This window comes from Mytilus galloprovincialis, chromosome 4 (assembly GCF_965363235.1).
Source record: "Mytilus galloprovincialis chromosome 4, xbMytGall1.hap1.1, whole genome shotgun sequence".
Taxonomy (NCBI): domain Eukaryota; kingdom Metazoa; phylum Mollusca; class Bivalvia; order Mytilida; family Mytilidae; genus Mytilus; species Mytilus galloprovincialis.
Genome location: NC_134841.1, coordinates 677,008 through 704,833, shown reverse-complemented (window position 1 = coordinate 704,833; position 27,826 = coordinate 677,008). Strand labels below are relative to the sequence as shown.

At 32.3% G+C, this 27,826-nt stretch overlaps 1 protein-coding gene across 1 annotated transcript in view; it reads right to left on the bottom strand.

The window, feature by feature from the left end:
- Nucleotides 1–27,826, bottom strand: part of LOC143071076 (hephaestin-like) — a 127,539-nt gene that overhangs the window by 14,835 nt on the left and 84,878 nt on the right. Inside the window, exons 3-10 of the mRNA XM_076245155.1 lie at nucleotides 23,307–23,551; nucleotides 21,654–21,866; nucleotides 19,530–19,717; nucleotides 16,142–16,281; nucleotides 14,553–14,659; nucleotides 14,085–14,253; nucleotides 8,862–9,139; nucleotides 5,418–5,629 (exon numbers count right to left, since the gene is read on the bottom strand). Coding sequence (XP_076101270.1) covers nucleotides 5,418–5,629; nucleotides 8,862–9,139; nucleotides 14,085–14,253; nucleotides 14,553–14,659; nucleotides 16,142–16,281; nucleotides 19,530–19,717; nucleotides 21,654–21,866; nucleotides 23,307–23,551 — 1,552 coding nt within the window. The remainder of the gene's footprint in view (nucleotides 1–5,417; nucleotides 5,630–8,861; nucleotides 9,140–14,084; nucleotides 14,254–14,552; nucleotides 14,660–16,141; nucleotides 16,282–19,529; nucleotides 19,718–21,653; nucleotides 21,867–23,306; nucleotides 23,552–27,826) is intronic.

The following is a 27,826-nucleotide window of genomic DNA, read 5'->3' as shown; positions in this document are numbered from 1 at the left end:
CAGACACTACAATGATACAACAGTACCACTAGAGGTGGGGCTTTGTATGTGTTGATGAATTTTATAGACATTACAACGATACAACAGTACCACTAGAGGAGATGCTGTATATGTGTTGATGAATTATACAGCCACTACAATGATACAACAGTACCACTAGAGGAGATGCTGTATATGTGTTGATGAATTATACAGCCACTACAATGATACAACAGTACCACTAGAGGTGATGCTTGCTATTCATATTATATAGACAATATTGTCATAGATCAATACCTCTAGATCCCGTTCTTTCTAATTGTTGAGGAATTATATAGACACTATTTTAAAACACTTTTTTGTCATTAGACATTTGCCTTTGTCTTTCTTGGTGTAGTACATAAACATTTTTTTGTCATTAGACATGGGCATTTATTTTAGTAATAGTTAACAACCAAACACACAACAATTATCAACTTAGTTTCCAAGGACGCCTACTGAATGGTCCCTGACTATCAAAAGACACATTCAAAATGTCGAAATGGTCAACATATAGATTAGTGCCCAGCCATTTCATAACCAGGGTAAAATGGTTAAACAACACAGCCTTAGTGAACTGTACAAATCAGTTACAAATGGCCTGACTAATCAGATTGACATATAATGAACTAACAAAAAAAACCTAACCCTAACCCATGTTTCCGAGACTCAAAAGAATCAGTATACATCCGATGAAACGTTCAGTGAAAAAATGTTGCTAATAGTCTGACAAACACATAACCTTAATAAACAATACTGAACTATAAATATTGGCAGGATGTCGAATTTAACTGCTATAAAACAATATCTTTATCAATGTATAAACATAGATGTATTATGTATAAATTGATGATAGATGCTGTAATGTTAATGCTCATTATGTTAAAGGCGTTTGTATAATTTGTGTTGTTATCACTGCATAATAGTGCATTAGACGCTTCTATATATGTTGTCTGTTTAAGTGCCACTCTATGTACAAAATGCTTCTATATATGTTGTTTGTTTAAGTGCCACTCTATGTACAAGATGCTTCTATATATGTTGTCTGTTTAAGTGCCACTCTATGTACAAGATGCTTCTATATATGTTGTTTGTTTAAATGCCACTCTATGTACAAGATGCTTCTATAAATGTTGTCTGTTTAAGTGACACTCTATCTACAAGATGCTTCTATATATGTTGTCTGTTTAAGTGCCACTCTATGTACAAGATGCTTCTATATATGTTGTTTGTTTAAGTGCCACTCTATGTACAAGATGCTTCTATATATGTTGTTTGTTTAAGTGCCACTCTATGTACAAGATGCTTCTATATATGTTGTTTGTTTAAGTGCCATTCCATGTACAAGATGCTTCTATATATGTTGTTTGTTTAAGTGCCACTCTATGTACAAGATGCTTCTATATATGTTGTTTGTTTAAGTGCCACTCTATGTACAAGATGCTTCTATATATGTTGTTTGTTTAAGTGCCACTCTATGTACAAGATGCTTCTATATATGTTGTCTGTTTAAGTGCCACTTTATGTACAAGATGCTTCTATATATGTTGTTTGTTTAAGTGCCACTCTATGTACAAGATGCTTCTATATATGTTGTCTGTTTAAGTGCCACTTTATGTACAAGATGCTCCTATATAATGTCTTATTATTACAGGTTAAATATGGTACGTTGGTAGATGTTGTATTGTTATAACTGCATTATGCTTTAGACGCTTCTATATATGTTGTTTGTTTAAGTGCCACTCTATGTACAAGATGCTTCTATATAATGCCTTATTATTATAGGTTAAATATGGTACGTTGGTAGATTTTGTATTATTATTACTGCATTATGCTTTAGACGCTTCTATATGTTGTCTTGTTTATATTACCAGTTTTATACAAGATGCTTCCATATGATGTTTAATTAATATATATGGTACGTTGGTAGATTTTGTATTGTTATTACTGCATTATGCTTTAGACGCTTCAAAATGTTGTCTCGTTTATATTACCAGTTTTATACAAGATGCTTCCATATGATGTCTGATTGTTATATATAAATTATGGTACGTTGGTAGATTATTTCTTGTTATTGCTCATTATGTATGAAACGTTGTTTGATGCCGTCGTATTATTGCTCAATATGTTAAGACATTGGTAGATGGTGTCTTGTTATTACTGGATTATATTAAGATATTGGTAGATGGTGTCTTATTATTGCTGCATTATCTTAAGACATTGGTAGATGGTGTCTTTATTATTGCTGCGATATGTTATTCATTGGTAGATGTTGTCTTGTAAATGCTGTATTATTTCAAGACATTGGTAGATTGTTTCTTGGTATTGCTGCGTTATGTTAAGACATTGGTAGATTGTGTCTTGTTTTTTCTGCGTTGTGATTAGACATTCGTAGATGGTGTCTTGTTATTGCTGCATTATGTTAAGATATTGGTAGATAGCGTCTTGTTATTACTGGATTATATTACGACATTGGTAGATGGTGTCTGGTTATTGCTGCATTATGTTAAGATATTGGTAAATGGTGTCTTGTTACTACTGGATTATATTAAGATATTGGTAGATAGCGTCTTGTTATTACTGGATTATATCAAGACATTGGTAGATGGTGTCTTGTTATTGCTGGATTATATTAAGATATTGGTAGATGGTGTCTTGTTATTGCTGGATTATATTAAGATATTGGTAGATGGTGTCTTGTTATGACTTGATTATATCAAGACATTGGTAGATGGTGTCTTGTTATTGCTGGATTATATTAAGATATTGGTAGATGGTGTCTTGTTATTACTGGATTATATTAAGACATTGGTAGATGGTGTCTTGTTATTGCTGGATTATATGAAGATATTGGTAGATGGTGTCTTGTTATTGCTGGATTATATTAAGATATTGATAGATGGTGTCTTGTTATTGCTGGATTATATTAAGATATTGGTAGATGGTGTCTGGTTATTGCTGCATTATGTTAAGATATTAGTAGATGGTGTCTTGTTATTACTGGAGTATGTTGAGACATTGGTAGATGGTGTCTTGTTATTGCTGCATTATGTATAAAACGTTGGTAGATGCTATTGTATTATTGCTCATTATGTTGAGACATTGGTAGAAACGTATACTGTCTTGCTATTGTCAATTATATTGAGGACGTTTACAGATGTGTGTACATGTTGTTTGGTTTTTGCCTAGTTGCTATAAAACTTTGGTATCTATTGTCTTCTTATTGCACGTTATTTAAGAGTTATTGATACGTTATTTATCTCGGCGGATCATAAGATATAAAACACGAGCAAAAAATATGACCCCTCATTCAATGTCAAATATGTTACATTAGATATATGACACCGACTCAGAAAATGAGCCCACATCCCCTGAAAAGGGTGACACGGTAGATATATTACACGGACAGGAAATATAGGCCCACATTACATATCCAGGGTAGTGCATAAGATTTCAAGCACCAACAGAAAATATGTTATACTCACTGACTGGGTATGGGTTAAAATAGTTAGTCAGTAAGGGACGGTGCATTATTTATCAAGCAGGGGGGACCGGTGCAAATGGTAAAGGGACATGTACTTTTTTCAACGTGCAAAGTAGTGGGACCTGATGATTTTTCATTATCTTAATGCATGGGACATACACTTTTTCAAATGCTTAAGTAGTAAACATTTTATTTTAATTAGCCCAAAAATACACACAAGAAACATTCAAACAGAAACATAAAATGATAAACAATTTTAGTTTTGACTGGTGTAAATCAGCCCATCTAACTAAATTAAATATTGATCTTACAAAATTCAAGCTTATTAGGTAGCTTGATTTATTGCTGTGAAATGAAAGAATTTAATTTTACAATAGGTAAAAATAAAAATTATTATATAAATTCAGATAGGCATCTTTAATTTTTTTTATAACTTTTTCAAATCAACTTGGATTTTCATCAAACTATGCAGCTATCTTAGATATATATTAAGCTTACTGAATCCCAGGTCATTTTGTTTTTTGTTGTATTGCTGGCAAATTCAAGAATTAAATTAATCTAGGTAAAAAAATCTAGAATTTTCATTTCGAACAAAATAGAGATAGTACACTTTAATTATTTTAATAACTTTTTCAAATCAACTTGGATTCTCATCAAACTATGCAGCTATCTTAGATATATATTAGGCTTACTGAATCCCATGTCATTTAGTTTTTTGTTGTACATGTATTGCTGTAAAATTTAAGAATTACAGTAATCTTGGTAAAAAAAGCCAGGATTTGCAATTCAGACAAAATAGAGATAGTATTCTTTAATTTTTTTAATAACTTTTTCAAAACAACTTGGATTTTCATCAAACTTATAATGCAGCTATCTTAGATATATATTAAGCTTACTGAATCCCAGGTCATTTTGTTTTTTGTTGTATTGCTGTCAAATTTAACAATTAAATTAATCTAGGTAAAAAAAGGTAGAATTTGCAGTTCGAACAAAATAGAGATAGTACATTTTATTTTTTTTAATAATTTTTTCAAATCAACTTGGATTATCATCAAACTAAGCAGCTATCTTAGATATATATTAAGCTTACTGAATCCCATGTCATTTAGTTTTTTGTTGTATTGCTGTCAAATTCAAGAATTAAATTAATCTAGGTGAAAAAAGCTAGAATTTGCATTTTGAACAAAATAGAGATAGTACACTTTAATTATTTTAATAACTTTTTCAAATCAACTTGGATTTTCTTCAAACTTATAAAAATTTATATTTTTATTTTTACCTATTGTAAAATTAAATTCTTTCATTTCACAGCAATAAATCAAAATACCTAATAAGCTTGAACTTTGTAAGATCAATATTTAATTGAGTTAGATGGGCTGATTTACACCAGTCAAAACTAAATTTGAAGGTCAAGACTAGTCGAGAATGTTAAAATGATTGTCAAAAAATTTATATCACAATAAATATTGTTGTTTTACGTTATTTAAGGTACATATTGTGTTTTTATTCACTCAATATATTCATGATATTCATGGGACACATACTTTTTTAATGAATAGAGGTCATGGGACATAACTTTTTTTCCTATCACATCAGCATTGGACTTTTTCCAAACAGGTTTTGCGATTTGCACCGGTCCCCCCTGCTTGATAAATATTGCACCGTCCCTAAGTGTTTTATTATAATCAACTATAGTAATTCAAAAAGCCGAAACACAGCCATACTGTTTAATGCTTACTTCATCTATATTCTGAAGGCAAAGTATATTCCCTACACCGACGTCAACCATGGATCAATAGGTAAAACGCTACATCATAACTACAGCTGTATTCACATACCCTTGGGTGAACCAGGAGATAAACCAAGTATGTTATATGTTATATGATATGACAATCGACTTTACTAAGCTTCTTACCTGCCTTCCGTTAGCGTTTAAAGAGCCTGGTTTACAAATAAGTAGTGGACCAATCAAACCGGAGTACTGGTCCCTAGAATAATCAACAAATGATTGGTAGGTTTCTGTTACACATTGTGGATCTTCTTTTGTTGGTCCATAATCCCATGGTACAGTGAAGATATATCGACGGTGTTGTCCAGGCATTGCAGCAGCACCCGTGACTTCACTGCCTGAAAGATTAATGATCAATACGTGTCAAATGTATTTTAATCCGGTCAATAAAGATATACATGTCCGCTGTATCTCATTTTACTTTAAACTTCATAGGTACGTGTTATCAGAATGCTATTTTGCTAAACGTTTAATTTAGAGATATCTTTCGTATGTATGTAGTTAAGGTAAATAAAGACTTACCTGTAGATGTATGCCATTTTATGAAACAAAGCAAATACTGCAATTGAAATGGCCAAAACTCAACATAATAATTTAATGGGAATGAGGTGCGGGTATGTTTCAAAAAGGACATAAAAGATATTATTGAATTACCATTTGTTGTTCTGATTAAAATAATCTAATCATACCAATATATTTTAAATTTGCAAAATAAAGAAAAATCATGATGGCTAGTAAATCCAGAAAGTAACAATGCTGATACTGCAGAACCTACTAACATTGACTTACTCATACTAATCTAAAAGTGTTGCTGATTAAGGTGATTCAACATTTAACATATATCAGATGATAGTTTAAAGATTAACAAGATATCTGGCTATATTTTAAAAGTTACCCATTGATTATTGGTCAGGTATGTTTTGTTGATAATAACTTTTTCAGTACATGTAATCAAATGTCCGTGGATTTGTATGCTTCTATTGTTTAACAAAAAAAAAGAAAATAAAATAAGCTCAAAAGGATTTATTCGAGACGTTACTAAAGTGTTTTTGCGTAACATTATAGAAATACCAATTACAGACCAAAAACGGCCCTTGTTCTAAAATATCAGATTATAATCTAACATATATAAAGATTTATTTTCACGAGTATCGGATACAAATATAACAGATATCAGGATTTAATTCAGCAATGACATTATCACTTACAACTATAAGAGTTCGATTTAACAGATACTAAAAATAATTTTTTCAGTAGACTATCAATAGTCTTTTTTTTTGTATGTGTAAACCAGTAAGTTGTTAGTCAGTTATTAGTATAGTGTAAATATTGAGTAGACTGCCAATTCCTAAGGTTGTCAGTTATTAGTATAGTGTAAATATTGAGTAGACTGCCAATTCCTAAGGTTGTCAGTTATTAGTATAGTGTAAATATTGAGTAGACTGCCAATTCCTAAGGTTGTCAGTTATTAGTATAGTGTAAATATTGAGTAGACTGCCAATTCCTAAGGTTGTCAGTTATTAGTATAGTGTAAATATTGAGTAGACTGCAAATTCCTAAGGTTGTTTTTTTTTTGTCAGGCATTACGTCTAGCGTAGCTATTAAGAGTACTCTCAGTTATCAAGGGAATAGTTTTTGTTATTTATGGGCAGGTAGTCAAGAATACATATTAAATTCACTCCAAATTACTACAGGTATATTTCGTCAGGCGGTTATTTAGACGATTCTGTACTCGTAAGGGTATAATTCATTATGCAGTCAGTCTACAACGAACATTAAAAATACTCTCAATTCTTATGGGTCTAATTTGACAAGTGGCTAGTCTATCATAATGCATCCTACCAATAAAGAGGAATCCTATGTGTATCATTTGTCAGGCAGTAAGTCAATCAGGTTTATTCAGAGGACTGCACATCTCAAATGATTTATTTCGTGAGGTAGTTATATGTTTATGTAGTAGACTCTAAATTCTTAAAGGTATAATTCATCAGATAGCTTGTCTAGAATGAATATCTAAGCACATATTTCGTGCAGTAGCTAATCAATCATAAATATTCAGAAGGCTCCCAATTTCTACAGTTTAAATTCGCCAGACAGCTAGTCAATCAATGATTCCTAATAGTATAGTTTGTTGAACAGTTAGCCTTTCATATATATTCAACAGACTCCTAATTAATACAGATCTTTTTCGCAATGAAGTTAGTCTAATGTGCATATTTAAAATACTCTCATTTCTTAAGGATTCGTCAGACTATTCTAGCCTTGTATTTCTAAAAATTATTACACCAGGGTTTTCTATATCACAAACTAGTCAAAACATTTACTAAATGTTATAATCGAGACTGGGACATCATTCATACATATAATTCAACATGCAGAGAACTTATACGTTCAGGTATTTCACATCCAATTTTGTTTGGTTATATTCATTACAAAGCACAAAAATGTCGGCATTCACCTCAAAAGCTAACAAAACCTTTAAAAAGACTAATTAAGAAAGAATATAGTTACGGTACTGCTGTCAGGTCATTAAAGATTGCATATGTTGGTTTTAATATTGTTTCACTTATAAGGTCTCTGCATCGGAAATAAATGCGTTTATTCTAAAAACCAGTTGTTGGCATGATACAGGTTGTGTTCTTCTGATGTATTTTATGATGGTATAATATTTAACCCCTAACGGGAGCGATTGCACTTGATATTCATATGTTGAAGACGTAATTTTTCAATCAGTTGAATTAGGTTTGGAGCTGACATGCTAGTAGTCCTTTGTTAATTTATGTATCATTGTCATTTTGTCTAGTTTCTATTGTTACTCATTCCGACATCGTACTGGGACTTCTTTTGAACTGAGTTTTACTGTGTGTATTGTTTCGCGATTGTTTGTTCTGCCTTGGCTAGAGGTATAGGGGAGGCTTGAGATCTAAAAACATGTTTAACCCCGTCTCAATTTTATATCCAGTTTAATAACCAGCTCCTTATTAATTATTATATGATAATAAACAGGGCGAAATGATTCTCTCTAGATTTTGCATACAATAAACACTATATTTTAGTTCTTTCAAAAACTATGAAAACCAAACAAGTTTTTGTATAGATTTGAAACAAATAGCTTATAAAAATGTATCCAATAAAATTGAAAAAGAAATCTTGGGGTTAGCGAATAGTTTTTAAATGGCATCAAATGCAAAAAGCCAGAGTATTCCGAATAATCGACCAAAAACAAAAATCAACAACAAAAAGCATGTATAGTGAACATCCTTATCTGAAGAAGAGGTTATTTCAAAGTCTTGTATCATACGTCTTTTTTTGTTTTCCATTTAAAAAAAATCATTTAATGTATTTGTTATTGTCCATATCAACACTAATGTCAAACCGACAAGCAATTATAATAAATTAGTGTCAACAGGTAAACTGGAATTTCAACATGGAAACAGTGTCACAACTTCGTGTCTTATGAATTACCTTTTACGTTCTCACATGCTTATATAACAGAAGAACAATGTGTATACTAGATACTTGTCGTAATGATGAGTTATAATTATTATCGTTTATTATAATGAAACTTACTGTATCTATTGTTTTTATAAAATGCTCCTTCGTTATCTTTGGTGAATGAAAGACCAAATGGATTAAAGGAATAAGGCCTGCTAGCTTTGTTCAAAAGTATAATTTCTAGCATTTCCCCTACTTCAACTCGAACTGGAGGTCCAAGTATCCCCAAATGCTTCTCGTCTTTATTGCGCAGTTTTCGTCTTTGAAATGTTTCGTCTGTATACTCAATAAAAACTGCCTTAACAAAACGGCCCCCAACAGCTCCATCGCTTGTGAAGAATCGTTCCTCTATCCTAAAATATTTTATAGTTTTGATATGTAATAAACTGATCCTGTCAAAACGTCGTCTCAACTATAACTATAAAACTAATACAATGAGTAAATCGATATCATATTCAATTAACAAGTCTTTCAGATGTTATGGCAAAGAATTATATATTTTCTCGTCAAGGTTGTAAATCATGGAAGTGAAAAGGGACTTTTATCGTACAAACAACAAAGTATTTGTGTTTTATTGTTCATAAATGTGATCATTAACTATCATAATTATAGGCTGATTTGTTTACAACGTGATGTTTGTTATTGTTTATTTTACTCATGCACAACGATGAACCAAAATATAACAAATATTCATTGATGAAGATTTAAACAAAAAGAGAAATAACAAAAATACCAAACTCCAAGGAAAATTTCAACTTAAAAATCTCTTATCAAATTGAAAAATCAAAAGCTAATATATATAGTTATCAAAGGTACCAGGATTATAATGTAGTACGCCAGACGCGCGTTTCGTCTACATCAGACTCATCAGTGACGCTCATATCAAAATATTTATAAAGCCAAACAAGTACGAAGTTGAAGAGCATTGAGGATCCAAAATTCTAAAAAGTTGTGCCAAATAAGGCTAAGGTAATCTATATATATTGTTTTCAATTTCAAGCTGGTTATATATATTAAATGACTGAATAAGTATCAACGATAAATCAAACGGGTCAATGGATCATATAATTATGATAAAGTACACTACACAGTATAATATATAACCAGTCTAAAAGGGTACATCATCACCAAAAATATCATTAAAATGAACAAATGCTAGATATTTCGGATAACAGATATCCTTCACCAGTATGAATCATGCCAATCAATTCTAATTATAAAACTATAACAATCTTGATAGTTATCAAAAGTACCAGGATTATAACTTTATACGCCAGACGCGCGTTTCGTCTACATAAGACTCATCAGTGACGCTCAGATCAAAATAGTTAAAAAGCCAAACAAATACAAAGTTGAAGAGCATTGAGGACCCAAAATTCCGAAATATATACAAACAAAGAAAAAAAAAAAAAAAAAAAAAAAAACAGTTTTAGAGAACATCAGAGACGATAGCGCTGGTACAATGTTTAAATTTCCAAACACGACACAAAGACTGCAAATATATGCCGAAATAAAAATAGTAATTTTCGATATGAACTGGCACAACTTTCTAAAAAAAATAATTCTAAAGGTGACGACAGTTAAGATGTTAAAACAACTGTGAGGAAAAACAGTCCCAATAAACAGCCGTGGCCGATAACAAACAATTGGAAATCAATTGTCATCTTTCTGACTTGATACAAGCATTTCCTTAATTAGAATGGTGAATTTAAACCTTGTTTATTAGCTAACTTAACCTCTCACTTGCATAACAGTCGCAGAAACTTACATTATATCAACAAGAACGCTTGAACAAAACTAGCAACATAATACCGTTAAAATATCTCAGTTTGGTAAGTATGAATTGGATGATGTTTAAGTTGAAGGGAAGAAAATTCAAGATTATATCAAATACACTCCTGCATTTTATAAAGTTATAATTACAAATTGGGTAAAATCAGGAGGTCAAAAACAACCAAGCACCAACCTAAGACACAGAACAACACAGAAATAAGAAAAAGGGTAATTAAGGGGAAAAAACCTATTATTTTGAAAATATTTCTTTATTTTAAAAACTGGATAAAGAATAACTTGATAATTCTTTCACCTTTTTGACATGACATAAGGATTTATAACGAGGTCAATATGCTATTATTATATACACTAGAACACACCCGCGACATCGCGGGCATATGCAGCTTGAAGACTGTTGTAGGATGATTTTTTGTAAAAGATATTATGTATGGAGAATTTCATAAAAGGTATCAAAAGCCCTCTCCCTTTTTCCAAAGTCCGATATTTGTTTCCTTTCTGTTAAATTCAATTATTTTCGTGTGTCTGGCCTCAGACCACAATTATTCTTCTCCTTTGCTACAATGCTGCTTTTGGTAAAAGTCAAATCAAATTAACAATTTGCACCGTTTCAAATATGAAATAAATGTAACTGCTTATATATAGACCATTATTAGTCTAATAAAATATGCTTCTAGGATAATCCATCAGTGTTTTCTTTTTCTTTTGAGAGCCTTATTAACATGCCAATGGTAGGATATGAATCATGTATAAATGACTAAGGCTAATTTGAGGGGTGGTCGGACGGGTCCTGATCTCGAAATCCCGGGCTTAAAACCATGAAATCCCGAGATGCAGAATTTAAAGAAATGCATATCCCGAAATCCCGAAATCGAAAAATATATTCCCGGATCCCGTAAGGATCATCCCCAAATCCCGAGCTTAAAAACACCCGATCCCGACGCCCCGAAAAAGGTTCTGCCTACTTCTAATCTCTACTTTACTTTCATTTTTGCCAAATCACTGTTTTCCCTTTCAACAATAAATTGTTATGCCCCATTTATGGGCATTATGTTTTCTAGTCTGTACATCCGTTCGTTCGTTCGTTCGTCCGTCCGTGCCTCTCCCGCTTCAGGTTAAAGTTATTGGTCGAGGTAGTTTTAGATGAAATTGAGCATGTTTTACTTATTTTAATATATATGCAAGTGGTATGACCCCTTAAATAGAAAAAATTTCAAAGAAAACAGTAGACAGAATCAGGGCCGACTTTCTATACTAACATACTAACATACTAACATAGAAAGTCCCTGACAGAATACAGACAGTCTCTATATATTAAAGTAGTATAATCGTAGTTTACATGTAGATAAACGCGAAAAATAATTGTCTTCTCTAAGGAGGTATAGTAGTTGTGGTTCTTGCAATCTAAACACCATGATATGAAACGCGAAAAATAATTGTCCTCTCTAAGGAGATATAATAGTTGTGATTCTTGCGATCTAAACACCATGATATTGAGAACGCTCTGAATGGCTTATTTTTTTTTCCATTTTTGTTATCCATCATACAATTGGTTGTACTTGTGTCAAATGTTTTACTTATTTTAATATATATACAACTGGTATGACCCCTTAAATAGTAAACATTTAAAAAAAACAGTAGAGAGAATACAGAGAGTCTCTTAGTCTATATATTAAAGTAGTATAATCGTAGTTTACATGTAGATAAACGCGAAAATAATTGTTCTCTATAAGGAGGTATAATAGTTGTGGTTCTTGCGATCTAAACACCATGATATGGAGAACGCTCTGATTGGCTAATTTATTTTTCATTTTTGTTATCTATCATACGATTTGGTTGTATTTGTGCATCTTTAAAACCGAAAGTCTTATCTACGACTAAAAGTCAGTCCGATGACGGAATCATATCCGGACTCCTTTTTTGTCGTTTTTCTCCCAAAATAACTCAATCTGAATAATCATAAGAATGGATGACAAATGCGACTATGCATGTTACCTATAGGACACAGAGGCATGATGATTGATTTATTGTGGAAGGAAGAGAAGCGACACCCAAAATGAGGTCTTCTCGTTTAATAGTATAGATTTACTGTAGGTTTTTAACTCATTCAGATACTATAATTTCAAATGTTTTTATAAGAAGCCTCACGAGACATTAGGTTTAACCTCGTTAGTCCGTCACCCAAAAAGTAAGACACCCATTTGCCCAACACCCTTACGCCTAATGTGTTGTTTTCCAAACTGTAAGTACGTTGTACGTATTCTTTTGAAATATATATACACATATATTAGATATTAATAATAGATGGCAAGGCTCCGTGTTGAAGACCGTACTTTGACCTACAATGGTTTCTTTTGTACACATTTTGACTTGGATGGAGAGTTGTCTTATTGGCACTCATACAACGTCTTCTTATAATAACATACGTGTATTGTATAATTTTGGATTCTGATAAAACATATATCATTTTTATTAGGTTTTACTGTATATCTAATCGGAGATTAACTCATTATACAACAAATATATGGCAATGTTGAAATTCGAATTCATGAAAAACATTACGAAACATGATTTCATAACGACGGTCATAATGAATATCCAAATGCAACAATTGATCGATACTCACATACCAGATATTAACATCCAACCGTTACCAATGATCCGATACTCACAAATTTGAAGTTAACTTCCAACCGCCGAAATGATCCAATAATCACGTAGAGGTTAACTTTCAACCGTTATCAGTGATTTGAAACTCACACACTTGCGGTCAACTTCCAACCGCTACAAATGATCCGATACTCATAACCAGAGGTTAATTTCCATCTGCTGCCAATGATCCGATACTCACATCCCAGATGTTAACTCCCAACTTTTACCATTGATCCGAAACTCACATACTTGAGGTCAACTTTCAACAACTACCATTGATCCGAAACTCACATACCAATGGTCAACTTCCAATCGCTACCAGTGATTCGATACTCACATACTTGAGGTCAACTGCCAACCGTTACCAGTAATTTGATACTCACTTACTTGAAGTCAACTTCAAACCACTTCCAGTGATCCGATACTCACATACCTGAGGTAAACTTCCAACCGTTACCAGTAATTCAATACTCAAATACCTGAGGTCAACTTCCAACTACTACCAGGGATCCGATAATCACATACCAGAGGTTAACTCCCAACCGTTACCAATGATCCGATACTCGCATTCACGAGGTGACTTACCACCTATTATCAGTGATTCTATCCCCACATTCTGGATGTGCAATTTCAGCCGTTACAAATGGTTATGTGCTCACAGTCTCGAGATTTATTTGTGTAAATGGTAGATTGTTTGGTATGTTCTTAATAGCGGTTAAAATATGAGTATCCCAAAAAACTTGTATCCTATTCAATTTTTGACTATATTTGATAAATAGGTGTTCTCTATATAAAAGAGTTGAAATGTATACCATTAAACACTAATATATATCACCCTTTACTAGGTAAGCTTACGTAGATCTGTCAGTTGAACCTTTACCAACTCGTGCCAACACTCTACCAGACGGTCGGTAGTCCCACACAACTTCCTCTACAGCAATGAAATAACGACGTGTTCCTCTTATTATAGTTGGTGGTAGTATTCCTGGTCTTGGCACCACATTTACAAAAGCTGCCATTCCATCTATAATTTCAAATAAAGTATAATTACTTCATTAATCATATTATTAAGTATCGTGATACTAAAATAGTATTTTATCAATAACATTCTTTTCTATTTCGAATTTGTAAACCCCATATGAATCCTAACGAATTCAGGTTCAAATTGTGCTATACAAGAACATTTTGAAGATATGGTTGTAAACTGTTTGTATTCATAATTTGATTTTTTATTCATTAACTTTTTAATATATTAGATTTGGTATTTTATTACTGTAACAGTCGCATTCTATGAACATTCCACAAAACTTAAGTATGACTCACGATTAAAATGGTAGTTGACTTTACAAAATATCATCCATCTACCAGGGTTTCTGGCTGTCATGTAAAACCCTTCAAACCATGCTATACCAAAAACAACAGCATGCATTCTGAAAAAGTAAGAAGATAATAAAGCAAGCATTAGGTCTGATGGAAATAATGAATATGAGAAAAAGAACAAACGAAATGAAGTTAGAACAGTTCAGAGACATGCATTAGTCATTAACGTATAGTACCACAAGGGAACGTTTGCGCGATGCCAACACATTGAAATCAAATAATGTACCACATAAAGTCAAATGATCTTTAAAAAAACGTCCAGTGGTGCTATTACAACAGATGATAATTTTATATAGTATCACAAAAAAAATGTTACCTAAGGGAACGTCCATTGGAGATTCGAAGATATAAGAAGTAAATTATGGTCCACATAAAGTCAAACTTTACCGTTACAGAACGTCTTGTAACAGAAAGTGTATACTCAAAGAAAACATCTAGTAACAGTTCTTAGACAGTGGAAGGTAGTACAATTATAGAAAAAAAAACCAATTGATTCCCTTGGAACGTCTTAATACAGTTGCTCTTTGCAGTCTGATTTATTGTATGTCGGTGTTTGGTGTTGTTAAGTGGTTCTGTTGTTCTGTTTTTCCTCCTATACCTGTAGTTGGTGTGCCATCTGTTTTTTTCTCCTATACATGTTGTTGGTGTGCTTCCATCTGTTTTTCCTCCTATACATGTTGTTGGTGTGCATCCATCTGTTTTTCCTCCTATACATGTAGTTGGTGTGCTTCCATCTGTTTTTCCTCCTAAACATGTAGTTGGTGTGCTTCCATCTGTTTTTCCTCCTATACATGTTGTTGTTGTGCTTCCATCTGTTTTTCCTCCTATACATGTTGTTGGTGTGCTTCCATCTGTTTTTCCTCCTATACATGTTGTTGGTGTGCTTCCATCTGTTTTTCCTCCTATACATGTTGTTGGTGTGTTTCCATCTGTTTTGCCTCCTATACATGTAGTTGGTGTGCTTCCATCTGTTTTTCCTCCTATACATGTAGTTGGTGTGCTTCCATCTGTTTTTCCTCCTATACATGTAGTTGGTGTGCTTCCATCTGTTTTTCCTCCTATACATGTTGTTGGTGTGCTTCCATCTGTTTCAGTTTGTTACTAAGATTTGGTTTTGTTCTGGATCTAATTATGACGTTTGACGGGCAATAAATTATAATATTATAAAATTATAAAGTTAGTGTTGCCTTCAATTAACTCAAAATATTTTTCTTTATATAAACATGTACTGACTCACAACTGCACCAAACAAGTATTCACATTAATCTCAAATTAAAATATCCACAATTTTATTAATCATGGTAAGAACATGAAACCAAATAAATGAATATGAATAAAGCCTATAATAGTAAAATGATACCCACGGAAACGTCCAGTTGCTGAACAGTATTTGTTATTGATAATAAACACGTTCTGATAAAACTTCTGATCAAATCAACATAATAAAAAAGAAACTTCTTTCTCTATTTGTAGCGGTGTTTGTTGGCCTGGCCTATCATTATATAAAAAAACTATATATTAAAGTAACTGACCTTTTACCCTTAAATGTCAATGACTGTCCTTGAACACCAAAGACATGCAGTCCTAAGTTCAATCCCATGGCATAAAATGCTACCCGTTCTCCTTCATATACAGGGAAGTCAGGCAAATTTCCATAAATATACCCGTTTATCTAGAAATATTGAAAACAATTAAAGATTCACTGATAATCGAAATAATGTAAACATAAATCGAGTCTATTACGATACTGGATTTCATGGTTATCAAGTCAATACATTATCTAGATTCTGACTTTTGGAATTGAGATCAAAACAATTATTTTCTCACTATTTAAATCTAATAATAGAATGAAATTCAAAACAGTGTGGCTGTGGCCATTGATTGACACATTAAATTCATCCATTGACTGGAACAATTTAGGTGAACGTTTGTATGTAACGACCACTGCTCACTATGTAGTTTTTAAAGACACTTAAACTATGGGGTCACCAAAGGTTCTCAACACCTTAATAAAGTAATTCGAAAAATTAATCAGAAATAACACGATGTTTTGATTTATATCAATTATATAAATCAAAACATAAAGGTTATTCCTGAGCTTTATGCTGATGATGTAGTTTTACTTGCAAACGATGAAAAAGAATTGCAAATTCTGTTAAATGCATTAGATATATGGTGTGGAGATAATTGTATGACCATTAATTCCAAAAAGTGTAATATTGTGCATTTTAGAACACCTTCTGTTGATAAGTCACATGTTGAATTTAAATGTGGGAATGATATCATTGAATATTCTACTACTTATACATATTTAGGTATAGTTTTAAGTGAATTTTTAGATTATAATGTAACTGTTAAAGCTGTTGCAGCTTCTGCAAATAGAGCACTTGGCCTTGTTATAGCCAAATGCAAAATCTTAGGTGGTGTTACTCATAATGTCTTTTCAAAATTATATGAGAGTTTGGTGCTTCCAATTGTTGAATATGGTGCTGGTATTTGGGGTTGCAAAAATTTTCTTTTATAAATGCCATCCATAATAGAGCTTGCAGATTTTTTCTTGGAGTGGGTAAATATACTCCAAATGCTGCAGTTGCAGGGGATATGGGGTGGATACCTATCTTTCAAAAACAATGGCAATGCTTAATTCGACTCTGGTGCCGTTTGAACAATATGAGTTCTGATCGTTTAAACAGAAAAATTTTCATATGGGCAGACATTATGAGTAAAAAACATAAGTGTATAAAAAATTGGAATTTTTATTTTAGGAAAACGTTTTCTGAGTATCATGCAGAACAATTGTGTATCATTACAGATTATGTTGATAGTACCTCAGTTGTCAATACTGTTATGTCTAAAATGTTTAGTAAATATGTCGAACAGTGGCAAGGCAATTTACAATCAGAGAAAGCTTTATCTGGTAAAGGTGGTAACAAACTTCGTACATATAATCTATTTAAGAACAGTTTTGAAACGGAAACTTATTGTAAAATTCCAATGCCATTTTCGCAAAGGAGTTCTTTTACCAAATTTCGATGTGGTGTAGCACCACTAAGAATAGAAACGGGGAGATTTGAAAAATTAATTTTAAAAGATCAAGTCTGTGATAATTGCATGAATATTTTAGAAGATGAAGCCCATGTTATTTTATCGTGTCCTTTGTATGATGATTTTAGAAAGAAATTATTTGATGAAGCAACACATTTTAATAGTGATTTTATGTCTTATGATGATAAACAGAAATTAGTGTTTTTATTTACAGATAATAATATGATTCGTAGCTGTGCCAAAGCCTGTAATCTTATTTTAAATAGACGTAGAACTGTTTTATACTGTAAATAATGTTAATGTCAATATGTTTTATAATATATGCATTCTTTATATAATTTTAATGTTATAGTCTCTTGTAATTCTGTACAGAATGGCTCTCTTTTTATATTTATATATTTTTACATTTAATGTAATGTTGTATTATATATTATTGAGAGATGAGACTTAAATAAAATATTGAATTGAATTGATTATTTTATAATTAAAGGCGTTAAGAAACCTTTGGTGACCCCACAGTTTAAATGTCTATCGTAGGTACGTCGTAAACAGTGGTCGTTACAGACAAACGTTCACGTAAATTGTCCCAGTCAATGGATGAATTTAATGTGTCAATCAATGGCCACAGCCACACTGTTTTGAATTTCATTCTAATGTTAACAAAATGTTTGGTTTCAACTGAGGCTTGTATTCCTCAAAATCAATTCTTAACACAAACTAATTCGTAATTATGTGAAAACGTATTCAATCAAAACGTCACCCAACAAGTATTACTATTAATCTGTAATGTCAACTATATCAAAAATAGGATGCAACAGAAAGAAAATCATAATATATAGTTATCAAAATTACCAGGATTATAAATTTATACGCCAGACGTGCGTTTCGTCTACATAAGACTCATCAGTGACGATCAGATCAAAGTAGTTAAAAAGCCAAACAAATACAGAGTTGAAGAGCATTGAGATTCCAAAAAGTTGTGCCAAATACGGCTAAGGTAATCTACTCCTGGGGTAAGAAAATCCTTAGTTTTTCGAAAAATTCAAAGTTTGTGAACAGAAAATGTATAAAAATAACCATATAATTGATATTCATGTCAACACCGAAGTTCTGACTACTGGGCTGGTGATACCCTCATTAAAAGGTTTAACAATCCATTTTCCCATAAATATGAGATATTTAAAATTGGGAATGCAAAAAGTAAAATCTGAAAAATGCTGAACTCTGATGAAAATTCAAAACAAAAAGTCCCTTATCAATGACGAATTATTACGTTAACATATATATTGATTTACGGGTCAAATTCATACATCTTTTTCCAGATATTAATAATTGTAACTACATATCAATTTAAAATATTTAAATGACTGAAAAGCGGTCAAACAGAAAGAATAATAATAATATGATAATATTACAAAAGGTTTGTTGTACTGTTATACAACTGTCACAGGTTAGGGGAGAGTTGGGATCCCGCTAACATTTTTAACCCCGTCACATTATGTTAGTATGTGCCTGTTCTATGTCAGGACCCTGTAATTCAGTGGTAGTCGTTTGTTTATGTGTAACATATTTGGTTTTTGTTCATTTTTTGTACATAAATAAGGCCGTTAATTTCTCATTTCGGGAGCTTTTTATAGCTGATTATGCGGTGGTATGGGCTTTACTCATTGTTGAAGGCCGTACGGTGACCTATAGTTGTTAATGTCTGTATCATTTTTGTCTTTTGTGGTGAGTTGTCTCATTTGAAAGCACACCAAATCTTCTTTTTTTTTTATATAAAAGGTATATAAAATTATCTCATCAAAATCACATAATGGTTACAACGTTACATTGTTATGTGTTACAAATTCTTTTATTCTGTTTTTCGAAACTTACCGAATACATAAGCGTGTCCACAATAAAGGCCGCATTTTTCTCGTTGAAAAGTTGTCGACATCTTTGTGGATTTAGACATAGATTTAAGCTCTGGTCTATCAACCAACTATTAGTTTCATTGACTGTGTCAGCATACAGAACAAACTCTCTATCCACATCCTTCCTGGAGTTATCTGGATTCAATATTCCTGTCATATATTTGTCATATGTTAATGTTCACCTAGAGTTATCTTGATCTAATTTTCCTGTTATGTATATGTCACGTGTCAATGTTTTACAGAATGACCATTGAAGTATTTTTGAAAATTTTAATTTACAGGTGTACTTCATGTTTATTAGTATTGGTTTTTTTTTGTTATTAGTATGAAGCGCCAATACCGTATGTTATCTACATAGGCTGTACACTAGTATGATGCGCCAATACCATATGTTATCTAAATAGGCTGTACACTAGTATGAAGCGCCAATACCGTATGTTATCTACATAGGCTGTACACTAGTGTGAAGTGCCAATACCGTAGGTTATCTACATAGGCTGTACACTAGTGTGAAGTGCCAATACCGTATGTTATCTACATAGGCTGTACACTAGTATGAAGCGCCAATACTGTATGTTATCTATATAGGCTGTACACTAGTGTGAGTGAAGTGCCAAGTATGGTTAATATCCACAGAGGAACCTTTGTATGCACAGCTGTTGCACGTAAGTGTGGAGTGTCAAGAAAAATAAAAGGAACAGTAGTATACCGCAGTTCGAAATTCATAAATCGATTGACGATCAATTGGAAGTTTGGCATCCACAGAGGTTGTATACTATTCGCACTTCTTTTATAGACTCATTCAAATATTATTCGTTTTGCAACAAATTTTCTTATACAGAAAGTAAGACACTCACTATGTTCCTGGTATTACTTTTCTATCAAACTTGATGTAATATAGTAATCCAACTTATTTTCACGTGTACTTTTTTCGCGTTTAACCATTACCAGCCAATTTCGCGGCTATTGAATTTCGCGACTTTTAAAATTGATTTATGCAATTAATTTGGAAAGGTCCAAGTTTTACAATTCATTATTGCATAATTTTTCTACTCGCAAGATTCACTTAACTGATTAGTGGGGTGGTTTGTTTTAAACAAACTGTGAGTAGTGGTATGATTATCACATGCTACCAACGAACCAAAGATCATCATGCGGGATTCGACAATAAGAAAGATCACCTTTGATAACTATCTTCAGCATGTTAGCACAATGTGTGATAATTTGTAGAAATATACACAGGTGATAAATATTAGATAAAACTTCTCCTTTCAGAACTTATCATTTCAATTGTAAGAAAATAATAACCCTAAAATATAACCTGCTCTCCCGTTTAGAAAGGGGACGTTCAATGTTGTGTGTTGTCAAAGTTACACTATCTTATAAACAGTATAATAACAACAATACCGAACTTCAATGTTAAACCAAAAATTACTATCTCTAAAGCTTAGACTCACAAAATGAATGAACAACAACTGTCATATTCATGACCTGGCATAGGCATTTTCGTATGTAAAAAATGGTGGGATAAACCTGGTTTTATGGCTACCTAAAAATCTCACTGTTAATACAGTAAAAAAAGAGATTCATTCGTGAATAGTGTTCTACTAAACTTAATCACAAAAGTCTTGTTTTTTAATGGACATCAATTTGGTTTATGTTTGTCGTGAAAACTATACCCGTATCAATAAGTAATTATACAAATATGATGTAATCAACGGCAACTTTATCACATGTTGTATGAGAATAATTAATCACACAAAATCACGACACGCAATTCATAAGAAAATATTAGCAAAGAAGCAATTGAATGATTTTCTTCATCTCAAACTAAAGAAGCTCTCAACATCCAGCAGAGGCTAACACATTAGTGAAAAAAATAAATACGTACCAGATATGATAAATTTACTTGCTTACACCATTTTATTTAACTGATATGAATACATATTCATTCGTTGATACCAATATTACTTTTTTAGATATGAATACATTCACTTACTGACGTTGACCCATTATGATAGACAATCTTACCAGATATGAAAACATTCACTTACTGACGTTGACCCATTATGATAGACAATCTTACCAGGCTTACATATCAATAAGATCCCTACCAACCCAGTATCAATGTCTTTGTTTGATCTGATATGTGGATGGTAGCCAACAGGGATACAGTTGTCATCATCTTCTGTAGGAGCAAACGAATTAAGCATGGACCATCTGTATGTATACGTATGTCCTGGTGGTACAGAATCATCAAACTTATCTCTACCGGAAGTCCCATCCATGTACAACGAACCTATTTAACACATGAATGTTAAACCTTTATTCTATGATTATTTCCTGTATAATGTATGTACATTTGTTAATGTCAAATTTCAGTCCAAGTATCAGTTGTTTTACACACGCATGCAACTTGCCAATGGATGTTAAGCAAACAACCATAATGTTTGACCCCTTAATCCTAGATTGGATGATAACGTTTGATCCCTTCATCCTAATTCAATGATAATGATTGACCCCTTAACCCTTGATTGGCTGATAATTTTTGATTCCTGAATCCTAGATTGGATAATCATGTCTGACCCCTGAATCCTAGATTGGATGATTATGTCTGACCCCTTAATCCTAGATTGGATAATCATGTCTGACCCCTGAATCCTAGATTGGATGATCATGTCTGACCCTTGAATCCTAAATTGGATGATCATGTCTGACCCCTGAATCCTAAATTGGATGATCATGTCTGACCCCTGAATCCTAAATTGGATGATCATGTCTGACCCCTGAATCCTAGATTGGATGATCATGTCTGACCCTTGAATCCTAAATTGGATGAAATGTCTGACCCCTAAATCCTAGATTGGATGATCATGTCTGACCCCTTAATCCTAGATTGGATGATCATGTCTGACCCTTGAATCCTAGATTGGATGAAATGTCTGACCCCTTAATACTAGATTGGATAATCATGTCTGACCCCTTAATCCTAGATTGGATGATATTGTTGACTTCATTAGTGTAGACATATAGTAAATGACATATTAACCGTGTCATGTCCAGTTTTGACAAGGATATGACTTTTTTGAATTCGTATAGTATATGGTCTACCTTTGTAAGATATAAGATATATCAAAACAGTTCTATTTATCATTTAATCCATATTCCGTCTATGTCTGTCGAAAGTCAGGATCCTGTAATTCATTTTTGTTTGGGAGGTATGCTTGTCATATTCGCTTTTCCGCCAAATATTTTGTTAAAATTAGGTCAATATTGTCACAGATTGTTTTTTAATGACACGATGATAAGGGGTTTTCTCAATGTTGAAGGCCGTACGGTTGTCTATTATCAATTTTGCTGACATACAATTAATTTAATTTTTTTTGGGTTGATAATTGTCTCATTCGTAATCAAACCGTTTAAATCTTTCTATAAAAGGTAAAAATAAAATAATTATCAAACAAAACTCCAAGAAAAATGAAAATCACTTTTTAAATGGCAAAATCTAAAGCTCAAACACATCAAAGGGATGGCAACAACTGTCATATTCCTGAAATGGTGCATGCATATCATTATGCAGAAAATGTGGGATTAAACATGGTATTAAATAAACTCATTATAGATACCAGGACTAAATTTAGTATGTACGCCAGACGCGCGTTTCGTCTACAAAAGACTCATTAGTGAAGCTCGAATCCAAAAAGTTAAAAGTCAAAAGCAAATGAACTACAATAAGTACCTTCACTGTCTTTAAAGTATTGTACTCCATGAGGATGCAGTCCATAAGGCCTTGATGCTAAGTTCCGGAAGTGAACATACAATACATCACCAGTTTCTCCTTTAATCGTAGGGCCGATATAACCCATCCATGGTGCTGGTTTTATCTCCCTTTTGAAGGAACCATCAGTGAACTGTTTTAACATCACTTTTTTATAAACACTTCCTATCCTGTCCTCTGTTGTTTGTATAAGTCTATCTGATATACTGAATGAATAATTAAAGGTGTCAACAATATCTAATATTGCAGAAATTTTATTTATAAGTCTATCTGATATTATTGATACATAAATAAATACGTAAAAAATATCTAGCTTTGCAGAATCTATATGTCCATTCAATTCTATTAAAATTATCAAAAAATAAATAATATTAAAACAATGAATATAAGTTTATGTTACTGAATAACTTGATAAACACGTGACTAATGTCTGACTTTGAAAAGACTACATATATAATATTATCGGATATAATGAATAGATAAATATAAACGTGAACAATGACTAACAATGGAGAGACTGTATGTATAACGGAATACTGAATAATCAAATAAAACTGTGAAAATTATCTAAAATTTGAAAGATTGAGCCTCACTGATGAATCTTATGTAAACGAAACACGCGTTTTGCATATTCAATCATAAGCCTGATACCTTTAATAACTATTACCATGTCATTATGTTCTATTGCATTGTTAATTTGTATATTTCTCTGTCCTGAATGTTCTTCCATTTATATGTATTGTAGTCCTGCCATATAATGTTGTAATTTTAGTGTTATATTTAATATTACCATAATAGCGGGAAGTTTGGCTAGCCACAAAACCAGGTTCAATCTACCATTTCTTATAAAAATTTCCTGTACCAAATCAGGAACAAGACATTTTTTATCTTATAATTCGTTTCTGTGTATGTTGCATTGTCGTTTGTATTTTTGTTCGCTTAAGTGTTTTTGTTGTTTCGTTGTTTTCCTCTTATATTTGATGTGGTTCCCTCACTTTTAGTTTGTAGCCCGGATTTGTTTTCTCTCAATCGAATTATGACTTCCTAACAGCAGTATACTACTGTTGCCTTTGTTTATGTATAAATCTATCTAACATACTAAATACATAAAAAATATACTATATTTAAGTATGTCTGATATAATGAATAAAATAGAACAATATGGTGCATTTAACTATATGTAAAAGTCATTTTGATATACTGAAAAACTTAAGCAAAATTTTATATTGGGGACACTTTTTGATGATTATGATAAACTGAAACACTTTAAAAAAAATTCATAACATTGAATACACTGTAATGTGTCATGATATTTGATATATAAACATGTAAAACTGACGGCAGATAGACGACGAATACATGTGTTCATTTCAATATTTACCTCAAAGTAACATATTGTAAAACTTATCATGCCATGGCAATTCATATCATGTTGATATTTTTATGAAACAACCCACAATATTTTACACTAGGTGTATTACAAAACAAATGTAACAAGGCTGTAATACTTATTTAGCTTTTTACAGCTTTTCTATAAAAGCATGCAAAACAAAGTGTTGATCGACTTGCTTGCTGTGTTTATTTGGATGTTTGGAAACAATAGGTAGGCAGAGTCTATTTGGGATATACTTGGATTTGATTGAATAATAAACATTAACCTTCACTGTGGAACTTAACGTTGAAATGAAGTTAATGTTTATTGCCCAATTACATTCCAGTATATAGTAAACAGACTACCTACCTGCTGTTAAGCAAAAATAGTATTTGTCACAAACACAAACCAAAGGGAAACCAACAATTATAAAAGGAAAATAACGGTACAACAGAAACACTTAACCACAACTGAAACATGCATAGAAAAGATTTGTGGATAACAATTGTTTTAGTGATATCCATTTGACGTAACTCTGTAGTTTTGAGATGGTGAGACAGTGATGACTGTTGTATCCATATTTGGATATTTTACCTTTTATGTCTGTTTTGTTCACACATCGTTGTAAATATGATGAAATTTGATGAAATAGTAATACAAGTGAGAGGTTTAGCGCTATAAAACCAGGTTTAATCTACAATTTTCTACATTTTAAAATGCCTATACCAATTCAGGAATATGACAGTTGTGTTCATTCGTTTGTTGTATATTATCTTTGATTTTTGCCATTTGATTAGGGACTTTCCGTTTTGAATATTCCTCGGAGTTCAGTGTTTTTGATATTTTACATTTTTTAAATTCTATCATTGTGTTATTGTTTCGTATTCTTGTCATTCATTTTTGCTAATTTGCTTTGTCTATATGCCTAGTTTGTTTAATACATAATTATGACGTGGCTCTGAACATTTAATCATTGTCACAGTGTTATTGTGCTACTGTATAAAAAAAATGTGTTCTTGTCTGTCGCTTTTGCTAACGTGCTCTGTCTAGTTGCCTTTTTGTGCTTCTTTTTAACATATTGGTTTGTTTTGTAATGGTAAAGATTGTAACACAGTAATGGCTGTGGTGCCTTATTTTTTACCAGTTTGCCTATAAGGTTTGATTGTTTTGTTTATGCACCCTTGACAATGTGATGAAATGTATACGACTGTCAAATGAGAGGTAAAGTTACCTATTAAACCATGTTAAATCCGCCATTTTCTACACAAGTCAGGAATATGACAGTTGTTATTCATTCATTTGATTTGTTTCAGCTTTTGAATTTGACATTTACCGTTTTGAATTTTTCTCGCAGTTTGATGTTTTTTTTTGTTTTGTTTTACTATTTGGCAGATTTCTGACCTGGCGAAGTACATTTAAAGAAAAAAATGGAAGGGGGAATCTGATTTCATGGCTAATCTAACCTCTCACTTATATAGCATTGTTAAAAAAGCCATTAAAAACACAACACCTCAGTACAAGCCAACGCACGAAAACTAAGCACTGAGAACAAATACATAAATAAGTAATATTAAAGAACTAACAACAGTATGACTTAGAAAAACAAAGGACACCTCCCATGAATGTACCGTATCACACCAGGAGACAACAACCAAAATATTCATGATAAACTGCATGTCGCATGAATGGATCAAGGTCACAATAGGTGACATATTTTTGGGACGTTTAAAGTATCACAGGACAATTTTAAAAACTTTTAAGTATGTTTAACAATTGATGGAATGACTTCAGACATCATATCATCTAGGTCAAGATGCCAATATAATGAGACTAGGGGACGTAGCTAAAACTGTTTCTATCGTGTATCAAATCAACGAATTAAACATTACATAAATTTAACACTTGACGATCTCTTACTAATTTATCAAAACAAAAACAAGTATAGGCATCAATTATTATGTTAACATCGTGACATACCATTAATTGATCACAATATGATACTAAAGAGTGGGGTATGATGTCGTTTCTCATTCCAATTATAATTAACCATATACTAGAAACATTACATTTAGATAAAACGTAAACGTATAAGATATTTTTAATTTCTTTACAAATAAAAAAAGAAGATGTGATATGATTGCCAATGAGACAGCTCTCCACAAGAGACCAAAATGACACAGAAATTTACAACTATAGGTCACCGTACGGCCTTCAACAATGAGCAAAGTCCATGCCACATAGTCAGCTATAAAAGTCCTGAAATGACAATGTAAAACAATTCAAAGGAGAAAACTAACGGTCTTATTTATATAAAAAATGAACAAAAAACAAATATGTAACACTTGAACAAACAACAACCACTGAATTACAGGCTAAAGTTGAGTATGTGTTGAAAACTGTAATTGTTATGAGTTACAAGAAAATCAGTGTATGTGAACACTGTATGCATATGTGTGGTATAAAAGTAATATCTTATCCATAATCTTCCAAAATGTACTGCTTTCGAACTAATGTCATCGAACTTTAAGTCGAATATATTTTTTTCCATATGAGGTGACCTCATTCATCTACGATACCTGTCAATAAAACTATAGCCTCTGTACAATGCAAGCACAAGGGGGGGAAATCATGAAAAAATATAAACAAACAAGCACTTAAAAATAATTGTTTGAAAACATACTAAACATTGTAGTATGAAAGTTAACTTATCACTTTGAAACGTGCTCCAGCATTCCGTGTTGATTGCTAACAATGAAAAGATCCTTTTAAATTATAAATATTGAGAAAGACAACGAAACGGTAGGCACATTGAGAGAGACAACGAAATGTTCGGCATATTGAGAGAGACAATGGAATGTTAGAAATATTGAGAGAGACAACGGAATGTAAGGCACATTGAGAAAGACAACAGATTGTTAGGCATATTGAGAGAGACAACAAAGTGTTAGGTATATTGAGAGAGACAACAGAAAGATAGGCATATTGAGAGAGACAACGAAGTGTAAGGTATATTGAGAGAGACAACGGAATGTTAGGCATATTGAGAGAGACATTGGAATGTTAGGCATATTGAGAAAAACAACGGAATGTTAGGCATATTGAGAGAGAC